This window comes from Salvia hispanica, chromosome 3, assembly GCF_029641045.1.
Source record: "Salvia hispanica isolate PSC_SH4W2 chromosome 3, Shi_PSC_v1, whole genome shotgun sequence".
Classification (NCBI taxonomy): domain Eukaryota; kingdom Viridiplantae; phylum Streptophyta; class Magnoliopsida; order Lamiales; family Lamiaceae; genus Salvia; species Salvia hispanica.
Window position 1 is genome coordinate 5,581,638 of NC_142694.1, and position 25,618 is coordinate 5,607,255.

At 36.2% G+C, this 25,618-nt stretch overlaps 2 protein-coding genes across 3 annotated transcripts; both read left to right on the forward strand.

Annotated features, from left to right (window-relative positions):
* Nucleotides 1-7,763: 7,763 nt before the first annotated feature.
* LOC125213064 (Spc97 / Spc98 family of spindle pole body (SBP) component) lies at nucleotides 7,764-16,473 on the forward strand. 2 transcript variants are annotated; one of them, XM_048113418.2, is made up of 14 exons: nucleotides 7,764-8,019; nucleotides 8,429-9,103; nucleotides 9,529-9,711; nucleotides 9,810-10,115; nucleotides 10,514-10,635; nucleotides 10,769-11,752; nucleotides 12,440-12,581; nucleotides 12,654-12,813; nucleotides 13,233-13,396; nucleotides 13,631-13,692; nucleotides 14,158-14,257; nucleotides 14,830-14,891; nucleotides 15,280-15,439; nucleotides 16,162-16,473. In XM_048113418.2, the coding sequence occupies exons 1-14, from the start codon at nucleotides 7,849-7,851 to the stop codon at nucleotides 16,336-16,338; spliced, it is 3,468 nt and encodes a 1,155-aa protein (XP_047969375.1). In that variant the 5' UTR covers nucleotides 7,764-7,848; the 3' UTR covers nucleotides 16,339-16,473. The 2 variants fall into 2 exon arrangements, with proteins under 2 accessions (XP_047969375.1, XP_088924725.1); XM_089068599.1 differs by having other exon boundaries at nucleotides 7,949-8,074.
* A 2,231-nt stretch (nucleotides 16,474-18,704) lies between these two features.
* LOC125213063 (abscisic-aldehyde oxidase-like) lies at nucleotides 18,705-24,901 on the forward strand. Its single transcript, XM_048113416.2, has 11 exons — nucleotides 18,705-18,986; nucleotides 19,220-20,863; nucleotides 20,974-21,233; nucleotides 21,312-21,521; nucleotides 21,786-22,004; nucleotides 22,089-23,054; nucleotides 23,132-23,227; nucleotides 23,400-23,498; nucleotides 23,590-23,779; nucleotides 23,870-24,115; nucleotides 24,596-24,901. Exons 1-10 carry the CDS (start codon nucleotides 18,836-18,838, stop codon nucleotides 24,091-24,093), a joined length of 4,059 nt encoding a protein of 1,352 aa, XP_047969373.1. The 5' UTR covers nucleotides 18,705-18,835; the 3' UTR covers nucleotides 24,094-24,115; nucleotides 24,596-24,901.
* The last annotated feature ends 717 nt before the right edge of the window (nucleotides 24,902-25,618 follow it).

Here is a 25,618-nt window from a genome sequence, read left to right on the forward strand (position 1 = left end):
ATTTGTTATAATTGCATGACACGTGTCTTTCTTAATAAATCAAAATCAAACCTCATTCTAAATATTAAAAGAAAATATATATCAAAATCAAATCAAAATATAAACAGTCCAGTTAATTTATAAATATAAGGGTGACATTATTATCTATCAAGCAGCAAATCATAAACAAATCAGAAAATTAAACATGGAAACAATAATGGTCCCCAATCACAAATTAATTAAACTGGTGACACCAAACTCTTATTGAACTGGTGGCACTAGACTCTCAAAACAGTAGCAAGGTTTCGATTTAAAATAAGGAAGGCAAGCACCGCGCATATCCAGTTCAAACCAAGCCGCCTCCTCTCCAAGTTGCGGCAATATCACCAAAATTTTCCTCATTTTCTTGTCGGAATCACGGTACACCATACAAAGGTCGTAGTGAGTTCAGTACTTCAACCAGAGGTGATTGCCAACCATTTGTTTGGTTGGAAGCTCTATCCTCCCAAACACCTCACTCCTCAAGTCGAATGTTTCAATATATCCATTTTTCACAAGCAGGACAGAACTAGAAATTGAAAAGAACCGATGCTAAAATTTAATAACAAATACAGCAACACGCATGATGCCCTTAGAACATATCTAATAATAATAGTAGTAGATGTATCTAGGATTTCCGATTTTAGAATCCAAACAAAAATATTACTAGTACGTGCGCAGATAGTGACAACATGATATCCGAGAGTCCACAAATTGATTTGTTAAATATTAATTTACTATAAATATGGTACTACTGATGGTACTGGCAGTGGAAGCAGTCGCATAAATAACAATCACATAATAATCAGATCTATTTAGCAGATTATTTAGACAAAACCTATTCGCGTAATTATCACATGTATCATGCTCATAACTTGAATTAATCATGCTTTAAGAATAATGAAACATAAAACATGCTTTTATACGGAGTAGATAAATACCTAATTAATTCTCCAAATAATTGAAGATGGCTAGCTTCTTCTCCACGTGATGCTTTGAGTACTAGACCACAAATCTTCTCTCTGGTTCCCGAACTGTATCCCAATATCAGTGTGGGCTGATCTTACTAGAATACTAGGACTTAAATAAAGAAGACAGAAGAAATCCTTTTTGGAATAGGAGAGAAATTCGAAATTCTCTTCAGCTTAGGGCTGAAAATTTCGAAAATTACAATAATTAAAATTGTGTTATTTCTGTCTCCTTTATTCTCCTATTTATATTAAGTTCTTTTGGGCCCAGACAGGGATCTATGGAAGGTTTTGGATATGGGCTCATCCAATTTACTTTTTACTAATTAAATTGAACCCACAATTTAATATAAGTTATAATTGGAATATTACGAGCAGCCACTACAGAAGTAATATTGAACTCTCCCTATCCAAATCCGAAATTACAAGTAATCCGGGTTTCCGTTTAACTTTCATTTCCCGTGCTTAAGATTAAAATGTCCATCAATTAATTAATGTTTGCTACTGACGTAATTAATTAACTTCTTATTAATTCCAAGAGTGGATTTAGCATGAAACACTTATTTATTATTCATAGAGTAATCAAACTCCAACTAGCTAGGTTCCGAATAATAAAACCTTGTTTCGCGCTCCTCTTGAGGACATTATCAAACGAGACTCTCCTCGTGCACGATTTAATATAATAGCAATCCTAGCACCGCTAGATATTGATCACCACCACCCAATATATCAGGATAATTGGGTTACGAAAAACCCGCACCATTTGATGAGTCAAAGTAGTGCATAATCAATACCGTATGCTCAATGCTAACCTACATTGATTAAGAAACAAATATTATCAAGACCTCGCCTTTCAGTAGATAGCCCAAGGCAAGTCTTGCTGTTAGATCCGTTTAGTGCTATACCACACCAATGTCATCTTATTTCAGTAAGGCTTAGAAATATGCGGACTGACATTGCAACCTTTCTCGATGGATAGTCAAATTCCATCTAGGTTGTGAAATTCATCTTTTTATTTGGTTAGAACTGACCGTGTTACCTTAAAGTGGACGACGCCCACAACCGGTCTACTAAAACAAAGACTTAGACTTTGTTAGGTTAACTTATACATTTAAACATGCATTAACATCCATTAAATGTAAAACATAACAACATTATGACAAAAATAATCTGTTTTATTCCTTGAAAAATAAAATAAGAGTTTTACAGTATTCAATCACTCGAAACGTGATTTATAGTATACAAATTCTAACAACTACATCCATCACCAATTACTTGTCCCATTTTGACTCTTGTGAATATTAAAATGTAAACAAAATAAGTTTAAATGTTCATTGTATATATTAATTTTTTTAATAAAACATGAGTAGAAATAAGGTGAATTTATAAATATGAGTAAGAGATGAATGGTCCTCTTCTATTGCTTATAGCATCATAATCCAAAATTAAAACCAAATTTACATTCTTAGATTTAAAAATGAGTAGATAAGATTAAACCTTACGAATTTCAATAAATATCAGATAAAATATCAACATAGGGGTAAGATCGTCATTCTACTATTATCATATCATAATTTTCATGTTTTTTATTTATATCAACATAGTGTATTACAAATATCAACACAATGACATAAATATTTCAACACAAGTACACGAAAATATCAACACGTTACAAGGTTTTATTGGGATTTTACATGCGTTATATTGAAATTTTTTTATGTATTTGTTGATAAAAAATTGCTTATCAACATATACGAAAATTGAAATAAAAATTATTAAATTTCATCATCCGAACGTTGTCGGAACATATGCAGTTCACATCTCGTTAGAATCCTTATAAAATTACCTTTAATTTGATATATTTTTTGCGAAAAAATAATTTAAATTGAGAGAGTTACGTAAATTTAAAATTTTGGGATAATTTTAATGACAGAGAAATTGATATTAATACCCTTTAATTTTATTTAATAATTATTTAAATATAAAATATATTCCACTTCGCATTATATTAACCACTAGCTCTCCTAATCTAATGGTTAAGAATTCGTCTTAGTTTTGAATTGCTAATTAGTTAGCAATTGATTGCATCTCAAAACATAAATACAAATGTATTGGCAGACATATCGAAAATGAAATATTAGACGAATAATAATAGGCTAAAATTTAATAAATTAATTAATTTATACAATATAGAGTAAGGTCAAAATTGGTCCTGAACATATGACCATTTTACCTTTTTGGTCATAAACTTTGTCTTGTGGATTTTTTGGTCCCGCACATATGAAAATTTGATCATTTTGGTCCTCCGTCAAAAGTTCCGTTAAAAACTTAATGGTCAACGGATTTAATCCGATTTTGACCAAATTAGTCTTTTAATTAGGTTTGCTTATTCGGCCGGTTCCAGTTCTAACCGGACCGGTTGACCGGTTAACCGTTTTTAAATTTTCATAAATCTTAGAACCGGAACCGGAACCGGAACCGATCGGTTCCGGTTTGGAACCGGCCGGTTAAGAACTGGTCGATTCCGGTTCCGAACCGGAACCGTTGTGTAATTTTAGTTTTATTTATAATTTTAAATAGTTCAATACTAAAAAAAATAATAATCCAACATCTAGAAATATAATAAATAATACCTAAAAATCAAATAAATACATAAAAAAATACAAACCAACAATACAATAATATTCATATATGGATAAGAGTGATGTCAAGTGTGACTAGTTTATGTTAGTAATTTTTTAATGAAAAATTAAGAGTTCTAAACTTTAGCAATTTTTTAAAAAAAATAAGTTTTAAAATTGAATTCAATTTTCCCTTTTTGGCTAAACAAATATTCAATGGAATTTCTAATACTAATTGATCTTGTTGTGACTTTTTGGTTTGTAACGGAACAATTAATAAATTATTCACAAACAGGTTAAAATCGTATGTTAAATGAATTGTTACATAAATTTGTTATAAAGTTAAATTTTTATCATATGAAATGATATTGTATTTGTATAAGATCTTTCAGAAATTAAAAACAAATTTATAATGTCCTACTCATTATAGTTAGTTCATAAAAAAATGAATTGGGAAAATAATTGTAGATTCAAAATTAATTCAATTAAATTAGATTTATTAGTATATTAAATTATAATAAAATAAAATTGAATTATAATCCGGTTCCGGTTTGGAACCGGAACCGATTTTATTTAAAAAGTTAGAACCGGTACCAGAACCGAAAAATCCGGTTCCGGTTCCTCAATTAACCGGCCGGTTCCGATTCCGGTTCCGATTAACCGAGAACCGGAGAACCATTTAAGCACCCCTACTTTTAATCCTGATTTTTAATTCACTAATTATGTCCTAGTTATTTTAACAAATATTCTTTTATAATTAGAATTATAAAAGATGACATCCGTTCATCTTAATTTCCCCAAATTCAACATCCGATTGCGAATTCTTCTTATTCCCCTCAAATTCAACATCCGATTGAGAATTCTTCTTAATTCCCCCAATCTCAGCAGCCAATAGAAAATTCTTCTCCAATTTATCAGAATCCTATTAACCAAATCAGCTAAACCATCATCCTCCACTATCTCTCCCTCATCCATCTCATAATCCAATCTGGCGAGATCAGATTCATGCTTCACCAAAGAAGCTCCACCGTCCTCCGCAGTACTTTCTAATTTGATTTCTTCAACCTCAGCATCATCGATTCTATCACCTTCCAATGATTCCAGCTCGGTCGTTTTTTCCTTCTCCTTGCTGCTCCGGTGGCGGTGGTGATGGCGATGCCGATGGTGGTGGCGATGTTTGCGGCGCTTTGATAGCTCCTCCGCGTCGTCGGCGGAGGATCGGTGGTGCTTGCGGCGCGTCGCTTCAATCGAATCGCCGGCCATATTAGCTGGAATTAGGGTTGAGGGAAAACGATTGCAGATTTAGGGCGAATGCTTAAGGGTAAAAGTTCGCCAAATCTAATTGAATCAAATTTCGCAAACAAATAGCCAACGAATTTGTGATCTTGAGAGATCGAAGCGGACGGAAGAAGATGACATATTAGAGGAAGGAAGAAGAAGAAAGAAGATGAAATGCAATATTTAAATTATTTATTTAATTCTAATTATAAAAGAATATTTGTTAAAATAATCAGAAAATAATTAATGAATTAAAAATCAGGATTAAAAGACTATTTTGGTCAAAATCGGATTAAATTTGTTGACCGTTAAGTTTTTAACCGAATTTTTGACGGATGACCAAAATGATCAAATTTTCATATGTGCAAGACAAAAAAATCCACAGGATAAAGTTTAAGACCAAAAAGGTAAAATTTTCATATGTTTAGGACCAATCTTGACCTTTACTCTAAAATATATTATATACTAATAAAAATAATAGAATTTTAAGTATCTCATACATTTATAAAGATAAATGAACCGATTTTAATATATTCCTAATCTTATAATCACAGAAAATAAGAAATGGAATATAAAGATAGATGAACCGATTTTAATATATTCCTAATCTTATAATCACACAAAATAAGAAATTGGAATATCAATGAATAATGTGTTAAGGTATCAGAGTATAGGGTGTTGTCTCATTAACAAGTACTCTCCCTCAATAACGGACCCATGAATTGTTTACTGTGGGGTCGAATAAATATAGAATAAATATAAAATTTAAATAATTATTTTTTATTATACTATCACATTAGCTAGAATAGCAGTATCGCTTGTTGTTTGTAATGTCAAATACAAATAAGTATCCATTTCGGGGCTTCTGCGATATCAAGTATTCATATAATATGATCTCAAAATTGAGGCTATCACTAGGTTTTTGTAATCCAAGATTGACTATAATTATTGTTCAATTTTAATATTAGCAATAGAAAAATCGATACAAACACATTTCTTTCTACGATAAACTTGTATGTAAACCTAAGAAATTCAACTAATACATAAGCAAGTAATTAATCAAAAAGATTCATAATTCACCATTAATATAATATAATAAACAATCAATTATCAAAATATTTACGTTGCACAAACATAAATAGCAAACAATGGGAGTGATCAATTGTTAACTCATCATTTAATTGCTAACTACAACTAATTTAAGGCCATAGGATTTTAGAAAACGTGTGGTCTACAATTTGCCACGTGTAATTTTCATTTTTATTAATAAAATCAAAAAAGAAAAAAAAAACGCCAAATTAGGGTTTTAGATGAAAATGTCAATATAGTGTTTCGGAAATATCAACACAATGCTTTGAGAATGTTAACACGGTGCTTTAAGAATGTTAACACATTGCTTATATTGACATTCTACATATATTATATTGACATAATTTATATAGTATGTTGATATTTCTGCTTTACGAAAAAATTGTAAAATATTCGAATTTTTTTTCAAATTTTGACGTCGGAACATATGCATATGTGATATCGTTGGAATCTTTATAAAATTATCTTTAATTTGATATATGTTATATGAATTTAAAGTTTTGGGATTTCTTTTAAAAGTTAGTTATAACTAAACATGTAGTTAATTGACATTAATACCCCTATTGATATTTTATGGAATTAATCCTATGACTTTATTGACGTTTTTTGTTGATCGTATTAATATTTCTTGGTTGATGATCTAGGCCCTTAATTTGAATATCTAATGGTTATTATTTAGTTATAGTTAGCAATTAGGTATTGAGTTAGCAATATAACACTCTCCTAGAAAACAAATAATCTAAGAAATACACAATTAACAATTCAGAACATAATTAAAAAAAAGCATCTAACGCATTCCGTTAAAATAAATACAAGTTTAAATTATTTAATCATTTAATATACATCCTTCATTGGCAAACACAATTATTAATATATTGCCCAATTATAACGCACATCTAATTAAGCCCATCCTCATTTATCTTCTCCAGATCATTTTTTCGTCTACTTATTTCATTCATTTTCACAAATTGACCAAGAGACTAGCACAGGCACACAGAGACGGGTAAAAGAGGGTCGCGACTAACTCGCGCATGAGGTCGACCATAGCTCAAAAGACAGATTTGCTAGTTCTCATAGTCGGGTGGTGGGGTCGGCCGACCCCGCGCGACCCCACCTCCTTCCGTCATTGCTCTCCCTCCGTCTCTTAAAATTTGACACCATTTGATCTAACACAGGTTTTAAGAAATGTGCTCCTAGTAGAAAGTGGGTTGGAAAAGTTAGTGGCATGTGAGTCCTATTTTTATATACTCATTCCGTCCCTGAAGTATATAAAAATAAAACCCGTGGCATTCACAAAGTGCTCTATTTTTTGTGGACGAATGGAGTATTAGTTTTAAAATAAAATGTGAGTGAGAATGAGTTAGTGGAATGTAGGGTCCACTACCAAAAATGATAAGAATGAAAGGTGATAAGTTTTTAGGGACGGCGAAAAAGAAAATAAGTAACAAATTTTCAGGGACGGAGGCCGGAGGGAGTAACAAAAAGCACCGTTCAAGCATCTTCTCTCCAGCACCGTTCTATCAGTAAAAAAAAAAGCACAAAGTTATAATAAATGAATCTAGGAGGACGACATCGGCCAAGCCCACTCCGTACCTGCTCAGAAGCTAAAAATAGAAATATGTCATTTCAGTTGAAACAAACTAAAAAAAAAAAAAAGTTGTACCATTTTAGTTGGAACTTAGGGAGTGATTTTTTTGAATTAGAGAGCAGACGCTAATATCCTAGTATTAAAATACATAAAAAAACCCATCAAATACTAATAAAAATTCCACGTCAATTTTGCCCCCATTCATTTTTCAATTTTCAATTTTCCCTCATTCTATCTCCTTTTCCGGCTGACTGCATCTGCCGGCTGCCGTCGGCTTAGCACGATAATGGCGTTGGATTCGTCCACGTCTGTACTGAATTCTCTGTTGGAGAAGCTTAGGCTCGATGATCCATGGGTTCCACCTAGATCCTGGGACTCCATTTCTTCTCAAGGCGGCGCGTCCTCACACCCTCCCCCTCCCTCTTCCGCTGCTCTATATGCTACATCTACTGTCTCTGTAATTGAACTTTTCGTCTCTCTCTGCCTCATTGTTCATGTGGAATAATATTCAGGTTTTTCGTCATTGTAGTGGATTTTATTTTTCCAATCAAAGAAGCTTGAGTTAATTAAGTTTATTTTATTTAGGAAATATGATAGGTAGTCTTTCCAATTCATTAATCGTCACTATCTGCGAACGTTTCCTCGTCAGTCTGAGTTGAAATACGAGCACAATGCGCATATTAGAACCTAGAAATGCATTTAAAGACTTGTGATAGCTCCAAATCATATTGGCATTGTTGAGAGAATGCGGAGGTGAATGCATTTTGGTTTGTACTAAGTAGGTTGCTAATTTTGTTTATTTTTTCCTAGCCATATTGTTTTGCATCTTCTTGTCGTTGTCTCTGAATATCCTCAAATGATTGTAGGAGCCTAGTCTGGTGAGATTGGCCATGAATGCACTCCAAGGTGTGGAATCAGCCTTGATATCTATCGAAAAGCTCTCAGCGTTACTTTGTTGCAGTTCAGCGGATAGAACATCTCATCGAAATCCCAGTTTGTGGAGTCGCTCTTCAAGTACTGTCGCTATAGGGAATATACTTATTTCCATTGGCCAGTTTGGCTGCATGATTTTCCTCCTCCGTAGATTTGTCGATTACTTTACAAATCCAGATTTTGATGGAGTGAGAGACCTTAAGGAAAAGCCAAATACTGATTCTGGTGAAGAAGGAAACTCCATCTTGCATGGTTTCACTTTGATCAACCAGGCATTTGCAATTTCTGTGGGAAAGGTCATAGATGGTTATATATCTGCACTAAACACATTGTCTGCATCTGTTAGTTTAAGGCGTTTTTTAAAGACTAAGGATGGCGGATGTCTTACTAACATTGGGCATTCAGAAATGACACTCTTGGAGGTTTACCTTCACACAGCAGAATTGAGAACTCAGATGGAAGCCCTGGGAAATCTCTGCAATGTTGATCATCTAACTGATAATTTTCCAGTTTCTTCACTGGAAGTTTTAAGGGCTAAATCAAACTCAGAGTTTAGTGCCTTCCCAAGAAGTGGTGCTTTACTCTCATTTCTATATATTCAGTTAAAGGTCAGTCTGTCTCAAGTAGTTCACTTGTCTTATGAGTTTGGTTCAGCTGACTCTATCTACCTAAAATCTAGCTCCCGACTCAATTGTTCAATTCTCCCTTCCGATTCACTTCATTTACAGTTGCTTTTCATAGTTTTATTTTTTGATCTATTATTTTTATCGAATGTCGGGTTAACAGTTTGTCATAGTAACGATCTATCTAAGAGATCATAAGACAAATTATCTCTAATATGAGTACAATAGCATGGAGTGGTTAAAATCATAGTCCCTGTAATTTAGTTGGAGACGTGGTAATTGCTGTTAGGAAATTAGCTAATGCTGCATGTAGTTCATTGTTATGCCCATACAAAATATTTACTTTGTTTCTGTTCATCTGTTGTCAATTGCTCCCTTCGTCTTATGAATATTATCTCAATGTCTTTTAGGTTGCTGATCCTGGCCATTGTCCCCTCCTCAAGTTCCTCTTTCTCCAGTCATATGAACCATATTGCGAATTCATAAGGTCATGGATATATGATGGCTCAATTAGTGACCCTTACAATGAATTTGTTGTGGAATGTGCAAGTAATGCATCTGGTGGCTCTAGCTCGCCTTTGCCCACAATAAGGGTAATACCACTCACTATGCTCGAGATTTAGAATCTCTTGAGATACTACATCCTTTTCCTGTAGAGCATCTCTGATCATTTGAATTGAATTTATCCCAGGTGAGAGATGAAGTTGCCGTGCCCTGTTTTCTCCAGGAGTGCCTTATTCCACTTTGTAGAACTGGTCAACAGCTTCAGGTGATAATGAAGTTGCTTGATCTGTCTAATGATGTTGGTACATGCTTTTGCCATGAAAAGATCCTGCCCAGATTGGTTGGTTTGGCAAATGAATATCCTGGGTCATTTCCACTTATATTTGACAAAGAAGCTATTGAAGAAATGGTACATGTGAGAGCCAGTTATCATCAACAACTGCTGGAAAAGGTTGACAGCATCTTAGATAAACTTGATTTTAGTTCTCGACAGGTATTTTTTTGCTAGACTTTCAGTTTTCTTATGACTTTCTAGCATACAATGGTTTTTATCCGAAGTCCATATAGTGTGCCCTTCAGTTTTCTTTGTGTATATGACGTGTGTATAAATTCATTTGATCTGCTTGATCATTCAAGGTGAGATTGTCAAATGAAGTGCTAGGTAGTCTTTGTCAATTGCCAGACTGAGCACCTAAGGAACTCGTATCCATTCTTGATATTTTCTATAGAATTCCTGTGAATTCAGGGGACAAATTACAAGTGTTGAAAGCATGATGAGTAGCTTCATTTTAGATAAAATTTTTGCAGTAGTTTAATTATTTTCTTTAACAAATGATTCTGATCTGTTCAACTTTGTGTATTACTTGTTCTGAAAAAAATTCTCTCTTTCAGACTGCTCACCTAGGTGTTTCACCAAGTCTTGCGAATAATCTTAAGAACCAGAACCACCAAGCATATTCTGCAATAGAAGAAAGCTCAATATCATCTATAAGTGATAAAAAGAATCAAAATATGTGAGTTATCCTCTCTGTTTACTGACACGTTAGTCTCTTGGTACAATCATAAAAACCATGAACACTCATGTAAATAAGATCCATCCACTTCTTTGATGTTGTTGTGTCTATTGAATTGTTATTTAAATCGCAGGCATGGTGTCATGGTGGATACTGAAGTACCAAGCATCAACCATGAGTGCTCTCATGATGATGATCTATTAGAATCATCTGAGTGCTCATCTTCTTATGAAAGCTCCGAGGAGCAAGATGAGGCAGAACCGTCGATTTCTTTATCCTACACTCCAGACACAAGTTATTTATCAGCTCTGGATTTCTCCTCAACGTTATCCACAAACAACAGAATACAAACTCTTGAAAACCAGGTATCAAGTAGGGAATATGATAATTGCCAGTTTGATGGGCACCACATCGACAGGGTTGAACATGATCAGTTGCATTCCCCTGATTGCGGATCGGAGCTAAGCATGGAAAACCACGGATGGCTAAACACTGACTTTGATTTCTCCGAGGTCTCAATCAACAACACTGCTGCAAGCAAAGATCAGCATCCACTCATAACAAAGGCATCTTCGAAAACTACTAGTTTGCAACTTTCAAAGCTGAAATACGATTCTACATTTTTCAGTATGAACCCAATACTGAACAGATGTTCTTTCTTCAGTCCGAGGTCTATCCTTGGAGAATGGGGCCATGAAAATTATACAAGTATAGATTTTGATTTTACTTCTGTGAAAGTTCCAGTCGACACATATGCTGTCAAATTAGCGAGTGCCACTAAAATTGGCAATGAGGTTCGGGATATAAATAAGACTCATGTTTCTACAATATATACTAGAAATCACCTTGATGTAGAATGCCACAATGGCAATATCGTTGGCGATAAAGTAAAGTTGTCTACTGTTGGTTTGTCTCTGCCTCTGCACAATTGCGGAAATGAGGAAAATCTATCGTCCCCAAATGTTTCTGGAGGCAGTGCTTGGGAGAGCTTGCTTGGTAGATCTCGAAATACTGGAAACAGATCCAATAGTGATCGCAAGATGAAATTGGTGACTGGAGCTGACATGCCGTTGGATTTTGTGATAAAAAAATGCGTTTTGGATGAGATTTCGCTTCAGTATCCTTATATTTAGGTGTTTGTTCTGTTGATCTTGTAGTGGGTAAATATTTGATTATTTGCTGAAACCTCTCACAGAGAGTTCAATGCAGCCTTTCTGTTTACAAGTATATCTGTAGTGCTGTTTCACATCTCAAACTGTGAACACTATCTTTGCTATATTTGTTAAATATTTGATGATAAACCAAGACTCTCTGTGTTTATTCCAAAAGGGAGTCCTCTTGCCATCACTAAAGCCCATTCATGTAATCATCACCAGCTTCTCTTGTTGTCCAGATATCCATGTGACTGAAAGATAGATTGTTGCATGCAATCATATGTTAAGGTTCTCCTTTTGTTTCAAATTTCGGCCTTGTCTTGATTTCATTTTCTTCTGGTGGTATTCTCAGCTGCCTAGGATCCTGTCATTTAAGAGATGGATGGGATGTTTGGCATGCATGAATGTGAGCTAATTGGACAGTATAATTATTATATGCTATTTCGTGCTCTTGGAGCATGTCATTTTGGGATTGAATATCATTTCCGAAGCCTATAAATTCTTCAAGCGTTTATATACATATATTTTAGTATTATCTTACTCCAACTCTATATTGTGAAGCATCATTATAATGAAATGATTATTTGCTGATGATCTTGTATCCATTTTTCAAACACATCTGCACTTATGTAATTCCTTGACGTAATTAGATATACGTATATAAGCAGGCTTACAATCAAGATGCTCATAGAAGGTTTCAAATTGCAAGAACATTTACAGTCATTGCGGTGTTATCATTTCATGGAGCTGGCTGACTGGGCGGATCTGTTTATCATGTCTCTACGGAATTGTGTATGTTCTTTTTCAGCTATGTATCTGATCCTCTTTGTTGAAATCTCGTACTGATTTTTCAAAGCAAATCAGAAATGGCATGTTGATGAGGTTGATAAAAGGATTCCAGAGATTCAAGGGATTCTTGAGCAGGCACTTCGAAGGTCTTCATGTGAAAAAGATCCTAATAAGAATCGGCTATACGTGTACCTGAAAGGAGATGGCATCAGATATCTATCACCTTCTGCCATTGGTATGCTTTATAAATGTCAACTTATCTTGTACATGTGGAATGTAATAAAGTGAGGACCAGTACTATGACATTGGTCTTGTAAATTCAAATTAAAAAGGGCTCTCAGTGGAAATGACATTTGAATTCTGTAAAATTAACATGAGAAGAGAATACTAATTCACAATCTGTGGGAAGATACCCAACAACTTGGACTCATATGCAGATTATTTGTATCTTAAATAACTCAGCATGCATCTGATAACTCCAACATTGCCTGAAGGTCCTCTGGGACTGCTCTTTGCATTCTTAACACACGTTATATGCACTGAATGTAATCTGATGTATTTAGGACTACACAGTATTAACCTGATTACTTCATTAAAAAATTTGGTTTCCATGTGGTTCTTTCATCTCTTTATTATAACCTCACTTTTTGGCAGGTATTCGCTCCTTCGATTATTTGGGACTGGGATACCAAATTGATTGGCCAGTCAGTATAATTCTGACTCCCGCAGCATTGAAATTATACTCTGATATATTTAACTTTTTGATACAAGTCAAGCTTGCTGTTTTTGCGCTGAGTGATGTATGGTGCTTACTGAAGGTACCCTTCCTATTACTTCGTTTATGATAATCCGTCAAAGAAAGAAGTTTTTTTTCAAAGAATAAAAAGAAATAACTTCAAAATTTGCTTGTCATTTTTAGCAATTAGTATTGCTTGTCATTTTTTTCTGAGGTAGTTAGGATAAACTGTTGCTGTGAGCTTCAATTTATTTTTAAGACTTGAGACTTCATCCTATCAATTAATTAACTTAAATTGGCATTATTTGTCAAGCAGGGTTATGACTTCAAGCAGCAAACAGCCAGATCACAACAGTTCTCAGAGTTAACTGAAACAAGGTATGCTCTAAAGATGAATCCTATTACTGTTGTAAGTTAAGTAAGAAAAGGAACATGACTTCTTTGGTTGAATTAGGAATACATAGAAATTCCTAGAGTTATCTGCTTTTCAATACTTTGGGAGTCTGGGATCAATACTGTTATAGTCTTATTGGTTTTTTGGAATGAAGTAGATAGCATGCTCCCGAGCTCCTATTTCCTATCTAGGAAGTTTCTTCCTCCCCCAATCTCTCAGAGCATCTTAAAAGTTGAAATTTGGGATACTATTGTGTGTGTGTAGCTAATTTCATATGCTTCTCTTGATCTGTGTGGCTGTGCCTTTGAGTCTCTGAGCACGAAGTTATGTTATATTGGGTTACTTTTGTCTTTCATTTTGGTGCTTGATAAGTGCTCATAGAGACAGAAGCATTTTAACTGTTGAAATTTGCATCCCATCTTCTAATCATTCGTCTTCTTTCATTGCAGGCACAAGATTAACCATTTTGTGTCTACATTGCAACAATATGTACTGTCACAGTTATCCCAAGTCTCTTGGTTTAGGTTTATACATTCTCTTAAGCACAAGGTTTGTTGCTCATTTAGGTTTCAGTTTTACAGCGGCAATTTTCTTTACATGTTAACTTATATTTCAGCAGTGTCATTTATGTTTTCCATTAAGTGTACTCTCATTTTCCACATGGTAAGTTTTTTTGTAGTTTATACGCATGTAGTTTCTTTAATATACTCTAGTAGCTTTCCGTTATGATTGTGCTTGCCATGGGTATAGGATTATCAAACTTCAACTCTGCTCTGATAGCTTGTAACTGGAGGAGCTTGAAATATCATGATACATCAATTTACATCAGAAAAGTATAGCGTACATGAAGATGAGACATCTCACCTTAGAATAGTCAGGCTTCTGCTTCAGTACAATGAATTTAGATCGATTACAATTTTTTCTGATGCTTGGTAATGTCTGCATCCTTATATGTTGTATTATGCACACACACATATATAAAATGTATATTTAATACTTAGTATTTCTTCTAAGATGATTCTTCTGAGCCTGATCTCATGCCAGTATTAAGGAACATAATTTGTTCTATGATTGAGTCTGCTACAATGTGTAAAAAAATCAGTACTCTATTTGTTTTATAGGTTAAAGACATGTTGGATCTGGAATCAGTGCATATGGGGTATTTGACTGAGTCAATGCACATGTATGACCTCTCTCTCCTCTCCCTCTCTCTCTCTCTCTCTCTCACACACACACACACACACACACACAATCAGAAACTGTATTGTTGTACATCACCTCACCCTTCCTTCCCCCCATTTTCTCCCGAGGACCTCCGGTCTTTTATGTTGGTAAAGAATGAAATTTTATAAACTCCTATTTTCATGCCTGACCTTTCATATCCCGTGGTTTCAAGCCGCCCTGTGGGCTTCGGGATGGATTAACATCCCTGATAATTCCCCCGTATCTTAGGATAGACGTGATTAGGTGTTCATTTCTGGGACCAGCCTCTTACCCATTGTTTTTTTTCCATCAGAAGCATGACTCTTATGAATATAGTCTCCAGTTAACTACTAATGGTAAACTTGCAGATGCTTCTTATCCAATGAAACACAATCCATTGCTGGCATTATCCAGAACATTTTGCAATGTGCAATGGATTTCCGGTCATGTTTGGCTGCAATTAATGTGGGAGCTGCAGCTGATGACGAAAAATTTCCCAACAAATTTTCCCAGATCGACATCTCACAGGTGATTCTAAACAAATCACATATAGGCAATTTTTCCCAAATCACATACAAAGCCTTGGCTAGCTTGTTGATGGTGGCCTGTAATTTCATCTGTTTTCCATCTTTCTGATGCTGAAGTACCCAAATATGGTGTTAAAGGCAATTTTTTAGGTTTTAAAAAATTACTCTTGCTTCTGTCAGTCTTCCAGAAGATTGGAATTTAGAAAGACCTCTTGAAAACAAACCTCTCTTTGAATGACCTGTCCAAGCATTAAGCTAATTAGTAGTATTAAAATTCACCTCACCACCACCTTTGAGAGGATTAAATTCCTGCCTGGATAGTATACAAGAACTTTTAAGTAAAGATGAGATTCATGACTAAATCCTTTTTGGTGGAAATACAGCAATAGGAGTGGTAAATTCATAATAAGCGCATGGAAAATATCGTTGAACTTCTAGTGGCATGTGTATAGGCAAAAATTACAATGTTGCTCGTGAGAACTAGTGGAGTGTGCAATCAAGATCTTCATAAGATGATGACCAGTGGGAACACATAAGAAGCATGCATAACTAATGAAACTGAGATTTGGTGAACAACTCCAATAGCCTCCCTCACCCACACCTCTTTAAGCTCTAATACAGCATATTAGTGATGCATGGTAGTTACTATAGTCAGCTGATTTGGTAATCTCTTATAAACAACATTCTCATAAACAGATCAAGTCCTAATGTACTATTTTGCAGGTTCAAGTCATAAGAAGATCATTCACCAAGAGTCTTGAAGATCTATACTTAATCTATCTACAGTCACCTAAACACGGTGAATTCAGTATCTCTCATTTCTGGGATCTTCTTGATTCTAATGAGTATTATGCAGGGGTCATGAATAAGAGAATGGGGCCTTGTATCTTTTATTCATAGATCTAGTGGTTGCATGATTTTATGTGTTTTCTGATGCACAATCTGTTAAATTTGTTGTTTCTCATTGTAATAGGTATGCAATGGTATCTTTATGGTGTACATAATTACATATGATGTGTCTATTGTTTCGAGTTGTTTCTTATGTACATGACAATTTTACAGAGTTTGATTTAAGCATCGAATATTTTGCTTTCCATTATTGAAAATTCATATACCTATCTGTTATTCCTAATCTTGTATTGTATTTTATAAATTTTGTTAACTCATCATTAGTGATTAAATATTGGTTGAACTATAAATTATAATACAACGAATATCTTCGTAATCACTAAAGTTTATTGGGAACATTTATTTTGTAGTTGGAGTAGTACTCCCTCCGTTTCTTTATAGTTAAATCATTTTTTCAATTCGGGAAATTTCTTTATAATTGAGTCATTTCATATATGGTACTCCCTCCGTCTCATCATCGAAGATGATCCACTTTTCTTTTTAGTTTGTCCCAATTAAGATGACCCATTACTTAAAATGAAAACACTTTTATCTCTACTTTATTCTCTCTCTTACTTTACTCTCTCGCCTCAACACACAAAATAAAATTGCATAAAATCTCGTGCCGTCCAAGAAAGTAGTCATCGGGAGTAACTTTTTCTCTTTCTTACTTTACTATCTCTTACTTTATTCTCTCCACTTTATTCACTTTATATTTTATTCTCTCTACATTTTCCTCTTTCTTACCTTTTTATCTATTTATTTAACACATCCAACATTTATTTCTAAAATTCTATGCCGAAAAGTTCCGTCCCAATTATAAAGAAACAAAGAAACGGAGAGAGTACTCTGTTTGCTCTTTTAGAGAGAATGGGATATTTAGACGTCATAATCACACGTTTTTTTTGACATATTTCACACACCATAGATTGGTCGTTTTCATTAGGCAAATCAAGGGCTCCATCAAATGATGACGTGACGTTCTTTAATAATTTATCATTTTCCTTGTGTTTGTTTCTTCTGAAATCGATTGGTTTATAATTTATATTCTTCAAATAGTTAGTAATTAGTTTTTACTATTCGCTTGTAAATCTTCTAGGTAACAAGAAATTAAAAGCTGGTCACAGCATATTACCCTGACTTTGAGTTTTAATTTTATTTTGCTTTTTGACGTTGGTATCTTTCTGCTAGATTCCCAGATATATTACTTATTACCATTTACCCCTATCAAATTCATCCAGGGAAGGATTAATTTATTGACTCAAATGATAATTGAATTCGAATTTATAAATAAAGTAATTTTGTCGAACTAAAATTGGGTTTTTTTTTGGTTGAGAATTTCTTTTTCATTTTTTTCCCACTGTAAGAAGATAACATTAATCAAGACATCTCTATCTGCTAGGATCCACTTTTTGGGTGTCATGAAGGGCCTTAATTTTGGATATAATTAGTTTTATTTGCTCTCTTTTAATTTTATTTTGCTTCATGACGCTGGTGTCTTTTGCAAGAATTCGTATTATTGAGTCGATGAGAATTTTAGAATTTCATTTTGTAGTTTAATGATAAGAGAGAGGCTACGTCTAAGACTCGAATTTATATATTAGAGTAATTTTGTCACACTAAATTGAGTTTGATTTTTTTTTCTTTTTTTCCCATTGGAAGAAGATAGAGTTGAGACTGAATAATGACATCTCTCTCTCCCCTAGGTCCAGGTCTCCAGGATATAGATTGAGTTGATGTAATTTTGTTAGAACTGAGACAATCAAAATTTATATGATAATATATGAGTGACTAAAATTCAATTACTATTAAAATGAAGGATCATCAATGCAAAACTAAAACTAAATGTGATTTATTTTCATTTTATTGTGAGTACAAAATAAAAGACAGAATCTGATAGCACAGATTTACAAATAGATATAGACATTTCTTACTGCATTCCGACTCCACACTCATCCCACCATCATTTGACCATCACTTACATGTTTTATTCTTATTTTATTACTCCCTCCGTCCCGCTTAAGATGACACGTTTTCCTTTTTAGTTTGTCCCAATTAAGATGACACATTTCTTTTTTTGGTAACTTTCTCTCTCCAATTAATACACTCAACCACTTTTCTCACTCCTATTAAAATATACATCTTTCTTTATCTCTCTACTTTAATATTTACACTCACCTTCTCTCTCTTCAATTAAACACTTTAACCAATAATTCCTAAAACCCCGTGCCGGCTACGCAATGTGTCATCTTAGCCGGGACGGAGGGAGTAGAAAATTTGGAGTAGGAGATCCACGCTGGAAGAAGTGTGAATCACCGAAACTGTCATTTTTTTCGTGAAGGGATAAAAGGAGTAAAATTGACGTGCATGTCTCCGCCACACACTACTCACTAGTCACTTCTCCCTACTTTTCTGCTTCTCTACTACTTGTGGTAGCTCAAGCAGTTGCGAACACTTGATTCTCTCTTTCTTCTCTCTCTCTCTCTCTCTCTCTTGAATCGCACAGATAATGGAGAGTGGAGGTGCAGGCGATGATTGCTTGGCTTTTGAGGTGAACGGCCGGAAGTTTGAGCTGCCGGAGATCGATCCCTCCACCACTCTGCTCGAATTTCTCCGCTCCAGCACCCCTTTCAAGAGTGTTAAGCTTGGTTGCGGCGAAGGTATCTCTCCCTCTCTTTCTCTCTGTGTGTGTGTTGAATTTGTGATTCTTGATACAAGGGCTCTTTCAAAATCCAATCTTTCTTTTTTGCCTAGCTGCTGTGATTGTAACTCTATGTGGGAAACCAAAATCTCACTTTTTGTTCAAAATTTTGGTGTTGAACACTTGAAAGAGTGTATGTGTGTTTGAAGTGCTGTTTTGTAGCCTATAATTGACAAAATGGGAGCTCTTCAGGTGGTTGTGGTGCTTGTGTTGTTGCGGTGTCGAAATATGACTCCACGCTCAAAAAGGTTGAAACTTTCACTGTGAGTTCGTGCCTCACGCTTGTTTGCAGCATCAATGGCTGCTCAATCACCACAAGTGAAGGCCTTGGAAATACCAAAAACGGATTTCATCCGATCCATCAGAGGTTTGCCGGATTTCATGCCTCTCAATGTGGCTTTTGCACTCCGGGAATGTGCATGTCGTTGTTCTCAGCACTCGAGAATGCTGAGAAATCACAACGGGCTGAGCCTCCGGATGGATTCTCCAAGATAACCGCTTCTGAGGCCGAGAAGGCAATAGCAGGAAACCTTTGCAGGTGCACCGGTTACAGACCTATTGCTGATGCCTGCAAGAGTTTTGCTGCAGATGTTGATTTAGAAGATTTGGGAATCAATTCATTTTGGAGAAAGGGAGATAAGAATGAAAAGAAAATTAGTAGTTTACCATTGTATAATCGAAAGGATCGTGCCTGCTCGTATATGGGAGGCGAAAGCAGGTCGAAAAGGCTTTTGAATTCTAAAAAGAACTCATGGTATAGCCCTGCATCTGTCGAGGAACTTCTCAATTTGTTGGGTTCTGATACGGTTGGTGAGGAAGGGAGCGTCAAACTAGTCGTTGGCAACACTGCGAATGGATATTACAAAGAAACGGAGGTTTACGACAGCTACATTGATCTGAGGTACATCCCCGAGCTTTCAGTGGTTAAAAGGGACGAATCAGGAATCGAACTAGGAGCTGCTCTGTCGATTTCAAAAGCTGTATTATATCTGAGAGAAAATAGTGAAAGTGGAGAACTTGTGTTCAGCAAAATTGCTGACCATATGGAAAAGGTAGCAGCCAGCTTTGTCAGGAACTCGGCTAGTCTCGGTGGAAATCTGATTATAGCGCAAAGGAAGTATTTTCCTTCGGATATTGTTACATTGCTTCTTGTTGTGGGAGCAAGTGTGAGTATAATGTCCGGTCATAAACACGAAAAGATTACAATGGAAGAGTTCCTAAGCAGACCGCCGTTGGACTCCAAAACTGTGCTTTTGACTGTTCACATACCTTTTCTGGACCCGAAAAGGATCAATGGCTCAGTTCAAACTGGTTCAAGATTGTTGTTTGAGACCTACCGTGCTGCACCACGGCCTCTTGGCAACGCGTTGCCCTATTTGAATGCAGCCTTTTTAGCTGATATATCTCCTGATAAAAATGGAAGTCTAGTGAATAATATCCAACTGGCTTTCGGTGCTTATGGAACAAAACACGCAACGAGGGCAAGGAAAGTCGAGGAGTATCTGACGGGGAAAGTACTCAGCCTCGAAGTTTTGGATGAAGCAACCAAACTGCTGAAAGGTGCTGTTGTATCTGAAGAAGGCACTTCTCATGCTGCTTACAGGTCAAGCTTAGCTGTTGGTTTCCTTTTCGAGTTCCTTAACAGTTTCTCGACTGTCAGTTCCGCAACATCTGGTGGCTTATCTAAGCAGAAACAGAACGATTCGTTGCTGGAAGGGGCTAATACAGGAAACCAGCCATTGCTATCATCTGCAAAACAGGTTGTGGAGTCTAGTAGAGAGTATGATCCAGTGGGCGAACCGATTCCCAAATTTGGTGCTGCAATGCAAGCTTCCGGTTTGTTGTGTTCTTACCGCTTTTGTTTATATTGCTTTATCTTAAACTTGACCCTCTGTTTGCTCCAAAATATCTGAGAAACTCTACCTTACTGTTAATGCAATGTGTAGGTGAGGCAGTTTTCGTGGATGACATCCCTTCACCCACTAACTGTTTGTATGGAGCACTTATTTGTAGCACCAAGCCACTATCTCGAGTCAAAGGCATTTCATTCAAGAATCATCCACGCCTAGCTCAGGCACCCGATGTTATTACTGCCAAAGATATCCCTAAAGAAGGCAAGAATGTAGGAAGTCTGACCATATTCGCTGGTGAACCTTTGTTTGCAGAAGATATCGCTAAGTGTTGTGGTGACATCATAGCTCTTGTGGTAATTCCTCTCTTCCTCGATCCAACTATCTGTGAAAAACTTCTCTGTTCGTTACAACTAAAAACGTTCATGTCTCAGGTTGCAGACACGCAGAAGAACGCCAATTTGGCTGCAAAAAATGCTTTAGTTGATTATAATACAGAAGGCTTAGATTCACCAATTTTGACTGTTGAAGAGGCTGTGGATATTTCAAGTTTCATCGACGTTCCTCCTTTTCTCTATCCACAAATGGTTGGTGATTTTGCCAAAGGAATGGCTGAAGCTGATCACAAGATTCTCTCCGCTGAGGTACATTGATCGCCTATTGCCTTCACTTGGAAAAAGAAGTAGAAAAAGGAATAAATATATTGATAATTTGATTGTTTATTTTTGTAGTAAATTAGCAAGAAAAATAGTTTCTTCGTCTTTTTGTAGACAGAAATGTATTGAAAAAAATGATTTTGAACCTCCTTTCACACTGGTCCGTTGCACACTTTTTGTAAGTTATCTGGCTGTTAAGTTCGATAATGTTATTATCTTATTGGTTTTCGACATTTGAATTGGCATTTTCAGATAAGACTCGGTTCACAGTATTATTTTTACATGGAGACACAAACGGCTCTGGCAGTTCCAGATGAGGACAACTGTATGGTTGTTTACACTTCGAGCCAAGCCACCGAGTATGCTCACAGAGTCATTGCACAATGCCTCGGTGTTCCTGATCATAATGTCCGAGTTCACACAAGAAGAGTTGGTGGCGGCTTTGGTGGAAAGGCAGTTAAAGCAATGCATGTGAGTATATGACTGGTTCTGTATACTGATCTGCAGTCTGCGGTTTATATATCTGAATGCATTCTTTTGTGTGTGAATTTTCAGATTTCGGCAGCATGTGCCCTTGCAGCTTACAAACTACAGCGTCCTGTACGGATGTATGTAGATCGAAAGACTGACATGATATTAGCTGGAGGAAGGCATCCTATGAAAATAACATACAGTGTGGGGTTCAAATCAGACGGGAAGATCACGGCCTTGCATCTCGACATATTGTTGAATGCAGGGATGGGTGTAGACGTAAGCCCCATTTTGCCGAACAACATGATAGGCGTATTAAAGCGGTACAACTGGGGAGCTCTATCTTTCGATTTCAAGTTATGCAGGACAAACCATTCGAGCAAATCCGCCATGCGTGCCCCTGGGGAGGTGCAGGCGTCTTATATCGCTGAGGCCATTATTGAGAACGTAGCTTCCTGGCTAGAAATGGATGTTGACTCCATCAGGAACAGGAATTTCCACTCGTACGAGAGCCTAAAGTTTTTCTACGGGGGTGCCTCTGGGGAGCCCGATGAGTACACTTTGCCATCTATTTGGGATAAGGTCACAAGCATGTCTGACTATGATCAGAGGATCTTGATGGTAGAGCAGTTTAATAGATCCAATTTATGGCATAAAAGGGGTATTTCTCGTATACCAATCGTGCATGAAGTGACTGTGAGACAAGCCCCTGGGAAAGTGAGTATACTTTGGGATGGATCCATCGTTGTAGAAGTCGGAGGCATAGAACTCGGGCAGGGGCTTTGGACAAAGGTAAAGCAAGTGGTTGCTTATGCTCTTGCTCAAATTCAATGTGATGGCACTGAAGACCTTGTCGACAAGGTGAGAGTCGTACAGCTGGACACCTTGAGCTTGGTACAAGGAGGATTTACTGCAGGGAGCACGACATCTGAATCGAGCTGTGAAGCTGCTAGACTATGCTGCAGTGTCTTGGTCGAAAGACTAACCCCTCTTAAGGAAAAGTTGCAGGCGGATACAGGGTCCGTGGATTGGAAAACTCTGATTCTTCAGGTCTCTCTACTTTCAACATATCTTCTAATGGTTTGTCTTCGTTTTATTGGTTTTTTACCGTGCTTTTGGAAATGCAGGCTAATTCCGCAGCTGTAAACTTAGCAGCGAATTCTCTCTTCGTTCCCGACCCCACTGCCACAAAATACTTGAACTATGGGGCTGCAGTGAGTGAGGTAAACAAAAATTCAGCCCCTTCTTTATGCATTCGACTAAGCTCCAACTTTGCCCAGTTTTCCTTTATTGTTATCTATTCTGTCGCTTGAACAGAAGAGAGGCGCTCGTGCCACACATAAACTAACTACTCGTGTTTGTTGAAGGATTAATCGGTGTTGGCTTATATCGCAGGTTGAGGTAGATATCCTTACTGGAGGAACGAAGATATTGAGAACGGATATCGTGTATGATTGTGGGCAGAGCATGAATCCAGCTGTGGACTTGGGGCAGGTGGTTTATGATTCAAAACTCCATCAATAGTGTCCAAGTCATATTTCAATATGGAATTCTAACATGGCAGTTTATGATGTCTGTATGGAAGATTGAAGGAGCTTTTGTGCAAGGACTAGGATTTTTCATGCAAGAAGAATACGCTACTGATCCGGATGGAACGATGGTTGCGGAGGGCACGTGGACGTACAAAATCCCAACTCTCGACACCATCCCCAAACAGTTCAATGTCCAAGTCCTCAACAGCGGCCATCATCAGCAACGTGTTCTCTCGTCTAAGGGTACGTGCATTATCTTGGCCAAAAAAACCGAGACCTATCTAGCTAGATGCCTCGCAATCGTCTTTACAGTGATGTTTTTTTTGGCTGCAGCTTCCGGGGAGCCACCGTTGCTGCTGGCAGCATCAGTACACTTTGCTACAAAGGCAGCAATTGGAGAGGCAAGAAAACAGCTGAAATCATGGGGGGCAGTAGAAGGGACTGAATCGAGGTTCCAGCTAGACGTTCCTGCGACCATGCCGGCTGTGAAGGAGCTCTGTGGCCTCGACAGCGTCGCTACTTATTTGCGTAGTAGGCTCTCTCCCTCACAAAACTGATGAAGCCCCATTAGAAAGGATGGTGAGGTTATGCTGTCAAATTCTTGAATGTGCAGAAATTTCAATAAATAACTGCTCTTGCATAGTTGCATGTACAGCAGCAAGGAATAAAGCAGAAAATGTAGATTGCTATTTTCTTTGTTCTTTTTTTATATTATCTACTAGACTTTTGTACTACTATACAAAGTGCATGTGAAAATATCATCTAACTTTTTAGTGGCATGTGTATAGGCAAAAATTACAATGTTGCTTGTGAGAACTAGTGGAGTGTGCAATCAAGATCTTCATAAGATGATGACCAGTGGGAACACATAAGAAGCATGCATAACTAATGAAACTGAGATTTGGTGAACAACTTCAATAGCCTCCCTCACCCACACCTCTTTAAGCTCTAATACAGCATATTAGTGATGCATGGCAGTTACTATATTCAGCTGATTTGGCAATCTCTTAAAAACAACATTCTCATAAACAGATCAAGTCCGAATGTACTATTTTGCAGGTTCAAGGCATAAGAAGAGCATTCACCAAGAGTCTTGAAGATCTATACTTCATCTATCTACAGTCACCTAAACACGGGGAATTCAGTATCTCTCATTTCTGGGATCTTCTTGATTCTAATGAGTATTATGCAGGGGTCATGAATAAGAGAATGGGGCCTTGTATCTTTTATTCATAGATCTAGTGGTTGCATGATTTTATGTGTTCTCTGATGCAGTCTGTTAAATTTGTTGTTTCTCATTGTAATAGGTATGCAATGGTATCTTTATGGTGTACATAATTACATATGATGTGTCTATTGTTTCGAGTTGTTTCTTATGTACATGACAATTTTACAGAATTTGATTTAAGCATCAAATATTTGCTTGCCATTAATGAAAATTCATATTACTATCTGTTATTCCTAATCTTGTATTGCATAGTATAAAGTTTGTTGACTCACCATTAGTGATTAAATATTGGTATCATTTTGCAGTGAAACTATTCTTTGATTCAACTGTCTATAAATAATAATACAACGAATATCTTCGTAACCACTAAAATTTATTGGGAGTATTTATTTTGTAGTAGGAGTACTATATTTGCTCTTAGTTGAGAGAATGGGATATATAGACGTCATAATCACACGATTTTTTGACATATTTTACACACCAAAAATTGGTCGTTTTCATTCGGCAAATGAAGAACTCCATTAAATGATGACGTCACGTTCTTTATGCTCAATAATTTATCATTTTCCTTGTGTTCGTTTATTCTGAAATCGATTGGTTTATAAGTATTCTTTAAATAGCGATTCGTTAATATTACTACTATAAGATAATTAGTTTTTATCTATTCGCTTGTAAATCATTTAGGAAACAAGATAAGAGTAAAAGCTGGTCGCAGCATATTACCCTGACTTTGAGTTTTAATTTTATTTTTTGCTTTTTGACGTTGGTATCTTTCTGCTAGATTCCCAGATAAATTACTTATTACCCCTATCAAATTCATCCAGGGAAGGATTGGTTTATTGACTCAAATGAGA

What these genes read in the sequence shown, in the direction of transcription:
- LOC125213064 (XM_048113418.2), top strand. Translation starts at nt 7,849, where the DNA reads ATGGCGTTGGATTCGTCCACGTCTGTACTGAATTCTCTGTTGGAGAAG. An exon ending in ATGTATGGTGCTTACTGAAG is followed by an intron (nt 13,397 to 13,630) that starts GTACCCTTCCTA and finishes TTTGTCAAGCAG; the next exon opens with GGTTATGACTTCAAGCAGCA. An exon ending in TACATTCTCTTAAGCACAAG is followed by an intron (nt 14,258 to 14,829) that starts GTTTGTTGCTCA and finishes TTTGTTTTATAG; the next exon opens with GTTAAAGACATGTTGGATCT.
- LOC125213063 (XM_048113416.2), top strand. Translation starts at nt 18,836, where the DNA reads ATGGAGAGTGGAGGTGCAGGCGATGATTGCTTGGCTTTTGAGGTGAAC. An exon ending in TAAGCTTGGTTGCGGCGAAG is followed by an intron (nt 18,987 to 19,219) that starts GTATCTCTCCCT and finishes GGAGCTCTTCAG; the next exon opens with GTGGTTGTGGTGCTTGTGTT. An exon ending in ACAAGATTCTCTCCGCTGAG is followed by an intron (nt 21,522 to 21,785) that starts GTACATTGATCG and finishes TGGCATTTTCAG; the next exon opens with ATAAGACTCGGTTCACAGTA.